Source organism: Trachinotus anak, unplaced genomic scaffold (assembly GCF_046630095.1).
Source record: "Trachinotus anak isolate AG129_WGS33_773 ecotype Australia unplaced genomic scaffold, CSIRO_AGI_Tana_v1 ptg000025l, whole genome shotgun sequence".
Classification (NCBI taxonomy): Eukaryota; Metazoa; Chordata; class Actinopteri; order Carangiformes; family Carangidae; genus Trachinotus; species Trachinotus anak.
In genome coordinates, this window is record NW_027273876.1 from 3,270,383 (window position 1) to 3,288,207 (window position 17,825).

The 17,825-nt window shown below is 39.2% G+C and overlaps 2 protein-coding genes across 3 annotated transcripts in view; one reads left to right on the forward strand and one right to left on the reverse strand.

Moving 5' to 3' along the window:
• Positions 1-17,825, reverse strand: part of cdk5rap3 (CDK5 regulatory subunit associated protein 3) — a 288,850-nt gene that overhangs the window by 21,406 nt on the left and 249,619 nt on the right. The window lies entirely within an intron of this gene.
• On the forward strand, positions 754-16,829 carry osbpl7 (oxysterol binding protein-like 7). Of its 2 annotated transcripts, XM_071461803.1 has the most exons (23): positions 771-1,025; positions 4,320-4,535; positions 5,947-6,090; positions 6,191-6,244; positions 6,319-6,432; positions 6,515-6,667; positions 6,775-6,898; positions 7,100-7,218; positions 7,343-7,432; positions 7,667-7,690; positions 9,552-9,702; positions 9,872-9,978; positions 10,071-10,239; positions 10,355-10,498; positions 10,603-10,739; positions 10,888-11,025; positions 12,168-12,231; positions 12,357-12,435; positions 13,209-13,353; positions 13,465-13,615; positions 13,923-14,049; positions 14,127-14,249; positions 15,180-16,829. In XM_071461803.1, the coding sequence occupies exons 2-23, from the start codon at positions 4,404-4,406 to the stop codon at positions 15,286-15,288; spliced, it is 2,598 nt and encodes an 865-aa protein (XP_071317904.1). In that variant the 5' UTR covers positions 771-1,025; positions 4,320-4,403; the 3' UTR covers positions 15,289-16,829. The 2 variants fall into 2 exon arrangements, with proteins under 2 accessions (XP_071317905.1, XP_071317904.1); XM_071461804.1 differs by lacking the exon at positions 7,667-7,690 and having other exon boundaries at positions 754-1,025.

The following is a 17,825-nucleotide window of genomic DNA, read 5'->3' on the forward strand; positions in this document are numbered from 1 at the left end:
CAGGATTGCTGCAAAAATATTTGTATTGTATTATGGATTGATTTTTTTTGATTGTTAAATTAAATGCAGAATCTTTACCCAGTATACAGCAGCAGCTGGAGTGGCTGCATAATTTTACGGCATAAGTGGCATCATGAAAACCACTCCAGCCAAAATAAACATGAGTGGTCACAGATCCTGATAGGTTAATCTGCAGATTACAGCATGTTAATCTGGGTCAGTTAGTCTATTACAGCCTGCTTTTCTGAGAGAGACGCTCTCAACACCACATTCCTCTGCAGGAGAGGCACTGTCAACTCTCTGTAAACACATTATGATCCAGAAACCAAAATAAAGGTGCAGAATATCACTGTTTTACACATCAAAATAAAAGTCTTTGATTTTTAACACAAAAAGATGCAAAAAGGAAGCTACATAAACCTGCAACCTAACCAAATGACTGGTAAAATGTTAAATGCAGGGTATAATGGACAAATAAACCATGTCAACAAATGTTGAATCTTTTTTTTTTTTTTTTTTTTTTTTTGCAGTGTATTGATATTTACCCTTAAGATACCTCATTTTATCATGTGCATCACTTCCCAGTATGATGAGGTCCTGTGTAAACTCGCACCTTCTGCTCTACGCTTTGGATGAGTGAACTGAAGGGGCAGAGTGAGTGGAGGTCGGCGGGATTTACCCTCCACCACATCCCTGCTAGACACTCTGCGTAATTCCCGCTAATGCGGATAATGCCCAGGACACTTTGCGCACAGCTCTGCTCGGATTTGGAGGGAGTCACCGCCGGCAGAGAGAGGACACGGCCGCGGCTCCGCTTCTGTGGCCACAGTCCGTGATTGTCCGTGGATGAAACATGTAGTTTGACTTTCTGTCTTTCTTTTTTTGGAGCGGTTCTCGATGGGAAATCGTTTTGCGCGTCGACATGGTGATTTCCCACAGGTTGTTAAACGCCACATGAGACCGTCGGTGGATTCATCAGACGCGGAGGAGCGCAACAGATGATGAGAGTCGAGGCTCAGTTTCAGGCAAGACTTCTGTTCTTGGTTTTTACGATTTAATGTAGAAAACACGAAGTAAAAACGTAAAAAAAAAACAAAAAAAAAAATCTGGGTTAAATCCTGAAGAGAATATTAAGAACATCCGCTTTAATTTATATTGATATATTACAGCAATTGACGTTTTAAACATGTTTATAATGTTGAAATACAAAAAAAAACCATTTGGATAAATTTGCCAGAACTTCCACTTCTCTGTTTGCTGGAGCAGTGATATGTTAATGGGCTTTAGATAAGAGCCTGTGTGGCCCTGAATAGTTCAGAGGCCCTAAAGGACACATGTGACATCAACTGAGGATGTAAAGTCAGTCTGGCTGCTCATGAAGCACCATCACCACTGAAATACACCAGTGGAGCTGCCTCCTCATTGTGCAGAGTGTGTGTTTCTCTACCAACACTCACACACACAAGGGACTGTGATCAAATTATTTACATTTACCCACTTCTGATGTTGGATCACAAACACACTGGGTCACAATAAGCCTCACTTTGTCTGTTTAAAATGTTTGTAGTGCAGAGCAGAGTGAGGATCATTCATAAATATTTTATCCTGCACTGATCTGATCCACATTTTATTGGCAGCAGTTTTTATTCCATAAAAAACCAAAGAGATTATAACTATAGCATCTTAACCCCACCCATGATGCAGTTTGGCGGCTACCGACTTGTTTTGCTGGCATCCATTTCCATGTAATGAGCTCATGATGTCACTCTTCCACCGGTTTGCATATTTTCTCGTCTGTTCTGGGTCAGATATGAGGAAAAATGGTGCCCTGACCAACAGTAATCTGTCTGTTTTGGTTGCTTTTAAACAGCCCCTTTAAATGCTTTACCGCATTGGATTGTGATTGTTGTGCATTTCCTCACAGTGCACAACCTCAACATGTACTCTGGTGTAAAATAACAGACTTTCTGCACAAATCCTATGTTTTTGTAAAAGCTTCAAATCTGAAATCACTTTTGTTGCCGTCCAGTGGGATCAAAACCAATTTTTTTTTGTGCTCCTTCTTGAGTAAGCGAGCTCAGAAACCTGCAAATCCCTTCATCCTGTTTCCACCACATGCTCTCATCACTGAGGTCAGTCACTCTCATCCTCCGCTGGCCTTACATAACAGCGAGCCAGGATGGTTCTGCCCAGATTTAGACGGATCTCAGTTTGGATGTAGCGCACCATTCATTTTGCATGAGAGGTGGCCTACATTCTCATCAGATCTGCTGCTTTTTCTCATTATTGTCATGACTCTAAATCTGAATGTTGCAGTGTTTTGACGCCAGTCCAAGTTTCCATTTGTCTGACTGTTGTCCTGCTGTGACTGCGGTCAGCGTCCTTGCACGTTTGACGTTGGTGTCAGTGCTTCTCTGTCTTGGGATCTTGTTGCTCCAGGTTCGAGTGAGTGTTGCTAAAAAAAAATCCCTTGAAAAACCAATTAAGCAGAGGTTGGTAATCCTCTCCCTGCAGGCGGTGCTGGCCATGCTGTCACACAGCCGTTAGAGCAACATGTGCAAATCATACAGGAAGTTGCACTTAATTTCCAACGGCTTTATGTTGCTCTTTCTATATTTTTTACTTCTTTTTATATTGCATTTAGTTTTATCCTCCATATGTGAGCATTTAGTGGAAGTCTTTGGATTTAATGTATTTCATGTTGCTTTATTTTTTGTGAACCTGTGAAGCACTTTTTGCACTGAAGTTAGGAGGTTTTGTGCTGAAGTTATTACTTGTATCAGTAATATTTTTTCATTAACAAAGAGCAGCTATGAATCAGTATTTTTAGCATAAAAATTACAACAGGAGGGAAAAAATAACAGGAACACCAGTAATGATTCTCTGACATGAACATAATCAGCTTCACAATGACGTATTGTTGTTGCAGGGCTGTTGTATTAGGTTGGAGCATGTTGTAGCATGTTAAATTTTTTTTGAACAGCCCTCTCCCATCTTCAAAAGGTCTGAGATGACCAGGTTGTTTAGTGACAAAGTTTCTACAAGAATGACAAGAGACTCTACCAAGGAAAAAACTGTTCAAATACAACATTAACAGCCTCTTTTCTCCACGTGTTTATTTTAATGATACAGATAATAGTTACAATTAATGCTCTATAAAATAAAGAATATTCTCGTGTTAAGCATCTGAGTTTGGCACGAGTTTTGTTTTTCCGTTCGGTGAAATGTGACTTTAAGATCCAGAGTGATCTGGATGAGCATCCAGGTCCAGGATATGCTGAACTGCATCCAGGCGGCATTTACGGCATCACAGGCTTGAACCCAGAGCTCAGCGCTCACCTCAGTTAGGTAACTGGATTACACAGAGCCCTTTTTCCTCCTCTGCTCTGTTGAGTCTCTTTACCACTCTCACTTTGGTTTCTCATTGGTGGAGAAAACGATCAAACCTACTCAACTGTGCAGTGTTTGAAAGTGTAACACATCAATTTAAGAGCTGAACCTACCTGCAAAACTTTTGATAATTGCTGCAGCAGTTTATTCGAAAGTTTTACTGTAATAGTTTGTTCATGGAAGAACATATTTAGTTATGTATTCCACTTAGGCCAAGATAATAATGGATTATGAAGTTATTTATCAGGAACAAATGACTAAAAAAGTCAGATTCCAGTGTTTCAAATAATGATTTTCTGCTTTTCTGTTTTATACATATCACTGAAAACTCAACATGTTTTTCAAGAAAACAATCTCACCACAAGGTCCATTTCACAGCTGTTGTGGTGCTTTCGATTATATCTCAGGATGTTTCTGACATTTATAGACTAAACAATTTACTAATTTATCAACTAGATTAATGTATTTAATTAATAGATACATTGAAATGGCATTGAAAGAGTAAAAATAACCATTACTTGTTGGCCTGCCTCAGACGCCCTCACATTTCATTGTATCTTCTTGAAAATGCATTTTTGCTCCATAGCTGCACCTAAGAATGACTTTCATTGATATGCCATTCATTTTTTTAATTAATCAATAGATCATTTAATCCCATCATAACATCACAGAAGTCTGAGATCTGTCTATAAAATGTTAGAAATGTTCAATATAACTGCTGGTGACATATTCAGGACAAATGTCTTGATTTGTCTGACAAATGGTTCAAAACCCAAAAATAACCAGTTTATTATCACGTGTGAAAAAGAAAAACATAAAATCCAGAAATTTGAGAAGTTGGAAACAGCAAATATTTGACATTTCTGCTTCATAAATTACTGATCAACTGATAATACAACTGATAATAATTTCTGTCATAAACATTACAGGGGACTTTCGGTGGATTGCAGCGGATCTCTCTCAACAACCAGCCGATCTCACCGGGGACAGGAGTCTGAGAGCTGCTCTGTGAAATGGACTCTTACAGCTCTTCGCTCAACCGCAGCCAGTCGCTGGCGAGCGGCCTGGAGAAGACCTCACCCACGTGGAACAAACCATCCCACTCTCGCAGCAGCAGCACTCTGTCGTCCCGCCACTCCAGACAGGTGAGTCACAGGTCAGTCACCTGATCGCACGAAGGGATTACAGGTATATGTACGTTGTTATTGTGCTGGTTCTCACGTCTATTCAGAAACTAGTCATAAGTTTTCTCCGTCATAAAACAGCACAACAAAACAAAGCTGCTGCAGAAACAGTGAAGAGGCTCTTCCTTCCTTTGAGGACACACCCTCACCACAGCAAGACTCAATGAGACGCCCAGAATAACATCTGACTTCTGTTTTCATTACGACTCACTCTGGTTGTTTTGTATGAAACCACTGACATTAGTGAGACTGGTGCTTCGGCTGTTAATGTGAAAGGAAGAAAAGACGCCACAGTAAATCAGCACCACACAGTCAGTCAATGTTGCCATGGCGATGATGTTGATTTTGTGTCATGAACAGCCTGCATGTCCTTACAAGACACCACAAATTCATTTAAACCACCAGAGTGCAGCATTTACAGCAACTAACAGCTATTTTCATTATCAATTAATCTGTTAATTATTTTCTTGATTAATCATTTAGTTCTTGAAATATCAGAATGGTAAAAAATTCCCATCAATATTTCTCAAAGTAACGTCTTCAAATGTCTGTGTTTTATGTTGTCTGTCTAATATTCTGTTTATTATCATAAAAGAAGAAGTAAAGAAGAAAATATTCACATTTATGAAGCTGGAATAACAGAATTTTGGCATTTTTTCTTACAAAACAACAAAAAAATTATCAATCACCTAACTATTAATTTTATCCTGATTAATTAATTAGGAACTTTTTTAATAATTTAAAGTGTCTACAAAATAAAACCACTTCACATATTGCAGATAATCAGATTTTTATACATTTGTGTCTACGAGAAAACTGATATGTTACTGATAAAAAAGAAAAATGAAAGTAATTGCGACTAAAATCATCAATCTGGTCGTCTTTTTTTGAGCTTGTTGCATTTTGATGCCATAATATTATGGTTTTGTGCTTTGGTGTGGGGCTGTAATGAGTAGTTGATGGACAGAAATTTAATTAGCAACTATTTTGTTGCTCAGTTAATGGTTTTACTCAATTTTTCAGACAAAAAGTTCTAAATATTTGCTGGTTAAAGCTTTGATTTACTAATTATAACTGAATATTTTAGTTTTTTTGACTTTTAAAAGTCAAATTAAACAATAGATTTGAAAACATCATCTTGGGCTTTGAAAAATTGTAGCACCTTTGATGTAGCAAATTATGACATCGATACTGTTCTGACTTTCTGAATTTTATATAACAACAACAATAAACAAGGAAATGACACAGCTCTCATAGTCAGCCATGTTTGCTGTCGTCCTTTTGTGGAAGTCAACACAGCTACAAAAAATAAGAATAAAACTGAAGTATCAGACCAAACCTCAGGTGTTTTTCCCGCTCTTTCTGTCCACAGATCATCAAAGATTGGGAAGTGATCGATGACCTTCATGTGGAGATGCACTCAGGAGGCGACAACCCTCAGGATATGACGACTCCCGGCATCTGTGAGGGATATCTGCTCAAGAGGAGGAAGTGGCCACTGAAAGGTTGGCACAAGGTGAGAGACCCATCTAACCTGTCATCTTTTGTGCCTTGACGATGTCGACTTTATAAATAAAGTCAGTTTTTGAAATGATGTTGTTTGATCTCTCCCTCAGCGATACTTCGTCCTGGAAGCTGGGGTCTTGCGCTACTGCAAAAATCAACAAGATGTAAGGAAACTTTAAATTTCAGGATTTTTCACCGGCTAGATTTGAAAACATTTACACGCTTTTTTTCTCTTAAGGTTTCCAGGGGACGAGTGCAGGGCTCCCTGGACGTTAGCCTCGCTGTGATGTCAATAAATAAGAAATCAAACCGCATTGACTTGGATGCAGGGGACATCCTCTATCACATGAAGGTAAACGCAGTTATCAGATAAACTGTGTTCCTTTAAGTGGAAAAAGACGAAGGTGCTACATGATTTTTCTTTTCTCACCAAGGCAAAGAGCCATGAACTCTTCTACATCTGGGTGACCAAGCTACAAGCCCACCGCTTGTTCAAGAAGAACGAGGCAGCTCACGTTCACAGCGGCTTCATCCAGACTCTGTCCCACAGCGCTGCAGCCGGAGAGGCTCAGAGGAATGGAAATCTGGTGACTATCAAAAAAAAAAACAGTAAAGTCAACAGTCTTTGCAAGTGATTCAAAGTGAGCCTTAGATGATTTTCTGTGTCCTGCTCCCTCTGTGTTCACGTCACCAGAGCTCTGCAGCGGCGGCAGATCCGGCCGGAGCACCAGGAGTGCCGCCCTCGGCTAACACCGCTGTGAACAGCAAAGTTTCTGCCTGGCTGCAGCAAAGTCACAACCCAGACACCTGTGTTCAAGGTATCTGTCATATATTCCCAACTGCAGAGACAAAATACCCTTTATTCAAATGGCGTGCATTGAACAACACAGATTTCTGGTATCTAAATGTGTAAAAATATTCACAAAGTGTAGTTCTTGTAAAATGTGATCAAGGCCGCAGGAAGTCTATTTACTCAGTGAATTGTAATGAAAGATTACACCTCTCATGTTTTCTTGCAGAGTTGAATCGATGCCACTTGGACCTTTCTGAGCTAAATCGCTTAATCCAGAGGCTGCAGGCGCTGGAGGTGGGCCAGGCGTTCACTAACGGAGACCTGCAGCGAATCATCAGCATACAGGTAGACGGCTGAGGAGGCCGGTACTGTTCATTCAATCGAACTGCTTCTCCTTTCTAGGCAGCGTCACATGCAAACTTAAATATTTGTGGTGATATTCTTTAATATTCTCTCTGTTTCTTTACAGAATCTCTCACTTGAGAAGCCGAAGAAGCCAAAGTCGGGGAAGATGTGGGGCCACTCTCGCACACTGTCAAGAGTGGAGGCTCTGGGAATGGTAAGAATGGTCTGTAACGTAATCTGTCTGTTAATATTTAGGATGAATGATACTGGTAATATCATTTTACATTGATTTGTGTCTTAATTTGACATTATTAAATGCTAACATTTTCAGTTGATTTGAAATTACTAATTGGTCTTTGATTAATATTAATTCTTTTAACATACTGGGTTTAAGTATTTGACATCCCAACCCTCCAGTAACATTTTGGGGCCTTTCTTTAATCCAAAGCCTATTCGTGGGATTACTAAATCGGTGAGTCGCCAGTGGGCAGAACATGAAACGTCCTGATTCATAAAAAATATTTACTGTTCTCCATTTACACACTGTCCCAGATTGTCCTCCTGGAAATGAATTGTGACCCTGTCAATAGTGACATGATAAAGAAATAGTTATTTTTTCAGGATTAAATGGTAAATGTGTTTTGTTTTAATTGTACTGAATGAAGTCTTTGTGCATGTTGCAGCCTGGTGTATTTGTCGCCAAAATACCTTTTTGAATTTTTTTTTTTCCCACAAAACAGAGCTAAGCAATAAAATGATTCTGATCTATAGAAAGAATTAATTAATAGATCAATCATGTAAACCTGTATTTAGTTTAGATGCTAGATCTGTAGTTTTGATTCCTGTTCTTTTGTTGTCTATCCTGCCAGTCAGAGTATTACAGCCCTGAAGGGTTTCTTTCCTACCAATTAAATAGGACCTGATTTAAACATGAAACAGCAAATGTTAAGAAGCTGGTAGGACAGGAAACCTCCAGGGCTGTAGTGTTTGAAAAGGTAGTGAACCTGATGTTCGATGTGTAAATAGTCCCTGATGAGATTACTGTGATGATATTACACTACACAGACCTGCCTCTCTGCATTGATTTGGACTTGCACAGGTGCAACTAATAATCATTACGTTAATGATGACTCTGTTCCATTTTGGTTGATTTAATTTAATTTATTTGATCCTGGGCACATAAAATAAGACAACACAATGCAAACAACAACAAAACAAGTGAGCATGAGTCCTGGCACATTATAACCGTACGATTAAACTGGTTACACCTGTGTTTGACAAATCATATTTTTAATGTGAAACTGAAGAGAGAGTCCAGAAGTGCACGGCTTACATCATTTATTGTCAATATAAATGAACTATGCTTTGTGGGAAATATTCTTATTCACTGTAATGAGAGATAAATGAACAGATTGATACCACTCTCATATAAATAAGATAAATATGAAGCTACAGCAAACAGCTGATTCGCTCAGCTTAGCACAAAGACTGGAAACACCCTATTTCCAGTCTTATTTCTAAGCTAAGCTAATGATTTAGCCTGCTAAACAGCTAATCAGCTAAACAGCTAGCCTGGTTCTGTCTAAATGGAACACAATCTGCCTACAAGCAGATTTCATTAATGCGTTACCACCATTATATACCTAGGTACAGCCTCACAGAGCTAAGCTGACTGGCTGTTAGCAGTGCTACCAGATTTAAGTGTAACATTGCCATGGATTCAGTGAGTTAGGCTGTGGGCTACAGCTTGAGCCCTTTGTTTTTAGGCTGTATTTGTTTTCATTTTTGGAAATCAAGTACGCCGAATTCACTATTAGCGCTTCCTGTGTGCTATGTATAAATGGATTTAGGGACAAGTATCACTGAATTACTCTGATATTGAAGAAAACTTGAAAATGTGATGATTCTCAGGCACGTTCTGCAGTTATACAGAACATCTTTTTCCTATGATTTCTAAGAGGGTTTATAGATGTTTATTTGTGTGATAGACATCAGAGACAATGATATTGTTGGAAATTAAACATAAAACTGACTATACCAGCTGTAGCTTCATATTTAATATAAAAATGCAAGATTGGTATCAATCTTAATTAATTCTGGACAAGAACGGGAATAATCATATCTGCCAAAATATCATCCTATTCCTTTAACATCCATGATACGTTATTCTATGGTTGATGCTACATTTCTCATGTTGGATATGATGAAATATTCTCTTCATTCTCTAAATATGTACAAATTAGTAATGACTGTTGACACTTTATACCAATATCTACAGATAACAAAGGAATTATTAAATTAACTCATGATTCAACCATGTTCCGTCCTCACAGCTGTCCTCCAGTCACCTGAACAGCTCCTCTCACCTGGGTGCATCAGTCCCGTCTATCCCCGACTACGTCTACTCTCAGCTGTCCCCTCCTACTGTCACATCACCGGAGGGCAAGAAGATCCAGCAGGACATCTGCGCCATGTCGCTGCGAGGTCAGTGAAACAGATACATCCACATGTTCTCATGGGATCAAGGATAAGGACAATAAAAATAAAAATAAGAGGAAAAGTATTATATAGTTCTACATTTAAAAATCTGTGCAACTGTAAATGATTTTGCATCCAAATTTCTCCTTTTGTCTGTCCTCTTATTCCCCTTCAGTGCTTGCGTCCCTGAAGACAGTTCACGAGACTCTGTCCCAGGAGAGGCAGAAACTGCAGGAAGTCTGGGAATCAAACAACATCCACCAGTCTAACACATTAGCCGAGGTAAGGTTCATGCTGCGCCCGTCATGTGGATTCTCTGGCACATATTCCCATGTGGTTTTTGATGGCTGGTTTTTCTCTTCCTCCCTCATTAGCCTGCAGCGGGGAGGCATTCATCCAACGGGCCTCCTTCAGTGGCGGACTCAGCGGCAGAGTATTTTGACGCCAGCGACGACATCCTTTGTGGTAGTTCCTCTGAGGTGTCTGAAGAATCCGGACTTAGTGATGGAAGCACCACCAACTCTGAGCCAGAGGAAGGACACGGTCGGTGCACGGATACGAGTTGATTTGTCCATTCAGTGACACTTTTTGCTCCTAAGAAATATTGTCATTTTCAGTTTTAAATAATTAATATTCTTACATTTCACCAACATTTCAGTATCAGCCACCAGGAAGTACCGTGCGAGCATTTCCAAGAGTCCTAACAGTGTTGTTCCCAAGAGCACCGGGCGTCGCACACTACCTGCTCACTGTCCCGACAACAGCCACGTGGGCCTCATGGCTATCCTCTACAACAACATAGGCAAGGACCGGGACTTAAACACTTGTTTTGATGAAGTCAGGCCAGTCTGCGTCTTTACCACGTGGCAGTTTTCCTCAGGCTCATGTGCTCGTTTTCCTCCTCAGGTAAAGACTTGGCTCGAGTGTCGATGCCTGCTGCTCTCAATGAGCCTGTTAACCTGCTGCAGCGGCTGTGCGAGGAGCTGGAGTACAGCGAGCTGCTGGACACCGCCAACAGCACATCGGACCCCTACCAGAGGATGGTGAGGCTGCCCAGACATATGCTGGATACACCTGCACAGATACTGAGCAACAAGATCCTGAAAGCATTGAAAAATGAATCCGCAATCCCTTTTGTTTACCATTAAAAAAAAGTTGATCTTTTAATGTTTTGTGTTTTATCTCTTGCAGGTTTACATCGCTGCCTTTGCTATCTCTGGTTACGCCACTGCAATGTTCAGAAACCGCTACAAGCCCTTTAACCCGGTGCTGGGGGAGACCTACGAGTGCGTCAGAGAGGACCGCGGCTTCCGCCTCATCAGTGAGCAGGTAACCGACAGACCGGGCCACCGAGTACGATTAAACTGACGGGGAAAGATGATGGGGAATCAGCTGCCATAATCCCCTCGTGGTAAATTAAGATAAATCACTCACTGGCTTAATTGAGCCGCTCAGAGCTGTGGAGTGATTTATTGCTTTAATAACACTGCGTTAACTAATCATGTCATCAAAAATTAACACAAATGCTTCAGTCATTTATTTAGAAGTGATAGCAATTAAGAGAAAATAATTAAACGTCAGTCTTCAGCAAAGCAGATAATTTCTCGAACAGCAGCTTAGTGATGTAGTTCCTGAGAAACGTATGATTTCTGGTAGACATGTATTCATCATTATAATCTTTATTTGTAGGGCACTTTTCAAAACTCAGGTTATAAAGAGCTTCACACAGGTAAACTTCAACAGGGCAAAACAATAACATCAGAATAGATAAAAAGATGAAAGATAAAACCAATTCCAGTAGTGTAAGATGAAATAAATTATAAATAAATAAATAAAAAAGATTAAAAAAATAGTAATAGTAATAAAAGTGTGAAAGCCTGATTTCCTCAGGCTGGTCTTTGTCGTTATGACACAACAATTATTCTTCACAGTTGTGTGTTTCTTTGGTGATTTGCAGTGGGGGTGCTGCGATATACTGGTGTTAACGATAACCATGATATTTAAAAGATGAAATACTGATATTGTGTTAATACTGTTAATAATACACATATGGTAATTTTGTGATGGCAGATTTTAGGCCTTGTATATATTTGGTTTATCAGTTTCCTTTTCACTGTCCATTACGTGTAATTGTTCTTTTTGTTTTGCACAGTGATAGTTACAGACTATCTTCACCTCCCTACGTTTGTATTTGAGTCAAATTCATTTGCCAAAACACACAATACACTAAGTTAAAGATGAATGTCACTGATCCCATTATTATTATTGTTTTCAAATTTTCTATTGATATCGTGATAATATCGTTATGATGGATTCTTGTGGCCATGATAATGTGTGAAAATCAAATCAAAACAATATTGTAGATATTCATGAAGTTCAGAGGGGGATCCTATCTTATCTATCCTGACTTTAAGAGCTAATTTGAGAGCTTGATAGAAAGAAGTGATTTTTTTTTGTCTTTTTTTCTATAGGTCTGCCACCATCCGCCCATCTCCGCCTGCCACGCAGACTCTGAGAACTTCTCTTTTTGGCAAGGTGTCCAATCCAAGTGTTTCTCTCCTGTGATTTTAAAACACTTTTCAAAAAGCTGCCTCTGGACATGTATTTGTTATATATATATATATATATTGTCATAAACACTTGTTTATATTGCTCAACAGACCAGCGATGGAAGAACAAATTCTGGGGGAAGTCGCTGGAGATTCTTCCGACAGGAATGGTGAATGTGACTCTGTCAAGGTAAACAGCCTGACTTTATTCTTCACCAGGCACAGTCTGCGTTTGCAAATTTATGGCAGTGTCTGTGTTAGATGAGGCGCGACACTGGTCATTATGTGTAACCGAGAATGATGCCTAAGGATGATAAAAGGATCTGTCCATTAGAGATCAGCTGGGAGCAATGAGACGTGACATACTTTGTGTGAATATCACCATTATCACCATCAGTCAGTCTCAGGAACCACAGACAAGACAAACTTTTCTCCATCTGTCCAGATGTTGCTCAGGCTTCTGCATTTGACAGATTATACATAATAATGTAATTCTGAATTTCATTTTTTTTCTGGCATTTTTGCCTTTATTTGACAATAAGAGAGAGAGAGAGAGAGAGAGAGACAGGGGTATGATACCGCGCCAAATGTCCTCACCTGCAACAGAAGGGACATTGTGGCTAAATGTTAGCCACCTCAACCATTAGGCATCTGGGGGCCCAACTAGTGTTTGTTTTCATCATGGATTTGTCTGTTGATTACTGTTTTCAGGTAACAGATGTCCAAAAAATGTCATAATGTCCATCACAGTTTCTCAGAATCCGATCAACAGTTTAAAAAAAACCAAAATATTCAATTTACAATGAAATGTTTAAATGAAAAGCCACAAACCCTCACCTCTGAGATGCTGGAACCAGCATTTTTGCTTCATCATAACTTCAAAAAAGTTGTTGGTTTGTTTCGTCAGTTGATAAATTGTTTCATTAACAACTACATTTGCCAAATCATGGTGCTTTTGTCCAGGTACGGCGATCACTACGAGTGGAACAAAGTCGTGACCTGCATCCATAATGTCCTCAGTCAGCAGCGCTACCTGGAGCATTACGGCGAGGTCACCATCCGAAACCTCAAGAGCAACGTCTGCACCTGCAAGATTACCTTCGTCAAGGTGAATGAAGCATTTATGACACCTTGGAGTTTAAATATTTCTAATTTGGGTTGCAAGGGACTTTTTTTTTGTTAGGTTTTTACCTCACAAAGTTTTTTTCTTTTGTTGTAGTCTCGTTACTGGGGCTCAGACACAAACAAGAACGAGGTGCAGGGCACGGTGCTGGACCAAAGTGGGAGTGTGATTCACCGGTTTGGAGGCCTGTGGCATGAAGGCATCTTCTGTGACACTCTGCCGACTCCCAAGTGTGTCTGGAAGCCAAGTGAGTCCATGAACATGCAAAACAAGACTAAGGACACGTTTAAAAATGTGTTTGCTCTTGAGGTTTTTCAACTTTAAATTCACATTTTAATCCTTTTTTCCGATGATATAATTTGGCGTTTTGACTCTTCTGTGTCACGTGTTGGTGTAATTAGGCTCTAAAGCAGAGACGCTGCTTTAGAGGTGGAAGAGGTTTAGATGAAAGTGAAGTTAAATGATCTCTCCTGTTGCCAAAACCTCTAATCAGCATAAATCCAAGCGTCACGTTTGTGCAGCAGCTCACTTGAGAGGCCCGTGTCACCCCACAGATCCCCAGCCAAAGGATTACCTGCTCTACTATGGCTTCTCCACCTTCGCCATGGAGCTGAATGAACTCACCCCAGAGCTGAAGCCTCTGCTGCCTCCTACAGACAGCCGTCTGCGCCCGGACCAAAGGTGAGCAGAGCCGGAAGAAATCTTCATCGTCTGGAAAAGTTTTATATTGAGGCTGATGCCACGTTTCGTTTTTCTAGAATGCTGGAGGAGGGAAAGGTGGATGAAGCAGACATAAAGAAAGATGAGCTAGAGGAAATCCAGAGGGAGCGGAGAAAAGAGCTCGCCAAAAAGGGTCAAGAGCATACTCCACGTTTTTTCAAGTGAGTTAGTCTCGGTTATAGAGAGATAATATCAAATTATGTCCTGTATCATCTGTTGCATTATTATTTTTTCAACAAATACAAAGTATAAAGCTTCTTATTATAATGGTTAACAATAAAGACCATAAAATAGCCTAATAGTGATGGTCTGTATATGGTCTTTATTGTTAATTATAAGTGATTTAACATTGCACTCGTATGGTGTTGTTGGAGTCATGATGGACAAAAAAAAAAAAAAAAAAAGCAATGCTAAGCTAGTAGCAGCTAGCTAGCCTTGAGCTGCTAGCCTCAACTACTGTTCTCTTTGAATGCTCTCATGTAAAAACCTAACACTCTTACTTCTCCTACTAATTGTCAAGTTCTGTATAGAGCACAAACAAAATATACAATATAATCATAAGAAAACAATAACACTAAAATTTCAAAGACCTGAGCGACCTTGGTGCTCAGGCCCTAATGATGATGACCATAATGAAATTGCAACACCCTCCCAATTAGCAATTATAAGCTAATAAACATTTAGAATGACTATAATTTATTTATAATACATATATAAGTGATGTAAGTGTTAATTTATGTATTTGGAAGCAACTATAACCCCCACTGTGGGCTGCTGTATGAACAGATAATGTATGACAACACAGTAAAACAGTCAAATACATAAATACACATCAATAAAAATATCCTCATATCTGCTTATAACTACATTATAGTGCGTTATAAACCATTTATTCAATGTTGTTTGTTTATTTCTTATAAATGCTAAACATGCGGACATTAAGTGTTTTCCTCTTCGCTCAGAATTGTATTATATATATATATATGTTTTGTGGATGTCATACAAAAATCTTTCTGTTCTCAGGTTTTCTCACTGTTTCCTGAATTACAGAAGTTTAGTAGTTTTGAAATGATTTTCTTTTTCTCCTCAAGGAAAGCCAAAGACTCCTGTGGACGGGACGTGTGGTTGACCAACGGGACCTACTGGAAGCTCAGAGAGAATCCAGGTTTTGCTAAAATTGAAAACCTCACTCTGTGGTAACGAGACGACAGCAACAGACAAAAACACACGAGGGAGAGACTGAAAAATATCAGAGCTGGATATTTTGAGCAGCATATATGAACCGCTCTGAGGGAGGTGCAGAGTGGAGATAGTGCTGCTGAGCTCCTCTTACTCCGTCCGTCCGCCCATGACTGGCTCATGGGAACCGTCAGCACCTGATATCGTCTCAGGAACTAACCTGTCTAGTTACTCAGAATTTTTAGATTCACTCAACTTATTTATGTTTATACTTTTCAGAATTTCACTATTTGTTTTCCAGAATCCTGAAATGAACAAATGACTTGAAATGAAAACTTTTAAAGTCAGAATTGCATTTTTCTGTTAGAAAGAGGCCTGTTTTTGTTTTTTGTTTTTTTTTAGTGTACTGTCTGTAAACAGTCAGATCATGTCCTCCTCTCAACCAGCTGACAGCTCACAGTTTATCATAACTACAGTTGTTTGGCTGGAGAAATGCACTGAAGTCACTGCTACAGTCAGAGCTGTCCCCAGACCCAGGAGGGGGTCGGCTGGCTTGTGGTCATTTGGTTTAATGCAGATTTATTAGGGAATATGCACCAATAAAGCACAATAAAGACAAGAACCTAAAAGTGGCTATAATTGATATTTTTAAAATAAAAAACACAGTGGAGCATTTAGCAGCTAAAGAGCCAAATATTTCCCTAATTTATTCTGCCTTTTATTTATTTTTTTTATGTCAAAAAAATAATGAAAGATGCTCTTTACAAATTCCCACGTCTCAAGATGAGGTCTTCAACAAACAAAGGTGTTCGGTTTTTAGTCTTACATGACCGAGAAAATGATCAAATCCTCACATTTGAGAGGCTTGAACCAGAAAATGTTTTTGCTTGAACGAAGACTGAAACGATTATTGATCATCGCAGTAGAGACCAAAAACAGAGCTAAAAGAGGGAGATACATTGGACTTAAATTCATCAGGTGTAAATAAGCAATAAATTCAGCATAACAGCTTAAAAAATGATGATATGTCTGTTGTCTTCACAAGAAAGAAAAAAACAGTTATTGCAGGTTAAACAGATGCTGCATTATTACCTGTCTTGTCTGTGCATGTTGCATACGCCTCAGTAAATTTGTGTTTGACCGACTTTGTGCTCAAATTCTAACAAATGGGGAGGAGGGCACCAGAACTGACCTACTGCACATGAACTACTGCAACTTGGTACCTGTGGCTTTCACATGACTAAGAAGCGAGTACGATGCTGAGGATGATCGTCACCGACTGAAAGGAGGATAAAATTTAAGACAGTATCTGTCTAAATACGTTGGTCATTGCTAACATAGATCTAATCTTTCAATGTTTTTTATTTGATTTTTTTTTTTTTTTTGAACATGTAACTATTTAAAAATAACTATTACAGACACTCAGAATAGATGCATATTTAAAAGAGAAGAAAAGATGTTATATTGTATTTTTATGTCATTAATAGTGAAAAGAATATCCAGCTGGTTGGAAACGTGTAAATACTGTATTTATACAGTACATTAAACTGTCAAAATCACAATTGTGTCTTTATTTTTGAGTGGATTTTAATATATGTTACATGCACCTGACTGCAGATACATTTACAGTCTGAAAAAATGAACAAGCCTTCCCACATAAAACACATCGAAACAGTCGAGTCATGTCATGTGTAAGCTTTAATTTCATTAATAAAAAAACAACAGTACATTACACAATTGAGCCACCTTTAATAAATAACAGTTTCCCCCTCAGAACTCTTCATCTCTTATTTGTTTCTGAATTCATAAGCTCTCAATGAAAGAGTCAAAGGAGGATTATTGCTCCCTTGACACAGTGCACATGGATCACACACACAAAAAAAATAACATGCTTGTTGCTCGGCCTGCCCACTCTCCCTTCCCCACTCCTCTATTTCTGTACTGTACAGTAAAATCTCTGGGAACACAGCTCCCGCGCACACAGTCCTCGTCTCCCACTAACAGAGATGTGCGTTCAAGGGAAACACAGAGTCATGGGAAATGGAGGTATCAAAGTTTCAACACCAGGGGTTTGTAGTTCATTGGCTGAAGTTGATTGTAATAGCTGAGATATCCAGCAGGGGTCATTCCTGAGGCGCGTGAAAGCATTTTTCTCTGCTGCTGTTAGATGTGAGATCTTGCACACATGTAGGTGCAGGGTCACTGAGAGTACCACGTCAACAAACCACAGCACATACAATAAATAACTGACATTGACCACAGGCCAGTGATCTTTTTTTTTTTAAATGCCATCATCAATTCTAAACTTATTTTCTTTCTATTAATTGCACTTGAAACAAGAATTGTCTGTTGCACACCTTCATTAAGGTTCATTAAGAATCATCATCATCTTTCTCTGTCAACATAAACATTGAATGGTACAATTGGAAATGTTACACAAGCAACATAGATATTTTTCATCATACAATATATCTCCTTTCTGCATAAAATTAACACTTCATTACCTATAACTTTATTATTTAAACGCTCAGGTAAAGGCCCCAACTGTCACACAGTTC

Excerpts from the sequence above, each read along its gene's own strand:
- osbpl7 (XM_071461803.1), top strand. The coding sequence starts at position 4,404 with ATGGACTCTTACAGCTCTTCGCTCAACCGCAGCCAGTCGCTGGCGAGC. Across the intron at positions 6,245-6,318 it reads ACTGCAAAAATCAACAAGAT|GTTTCCAGGGGACGAGTGCA; the intron begins GTAAGGAAACTT and ends TTTTCTCTTAAG. Across the intron at positions 6,668-6,774 it reads CTCAGAGGAATGGAAATCTG|AGCTCTGCAGCGGCGGCAGA; the intron begins GTGACTATCAAA and ends TCACGTCACCAG.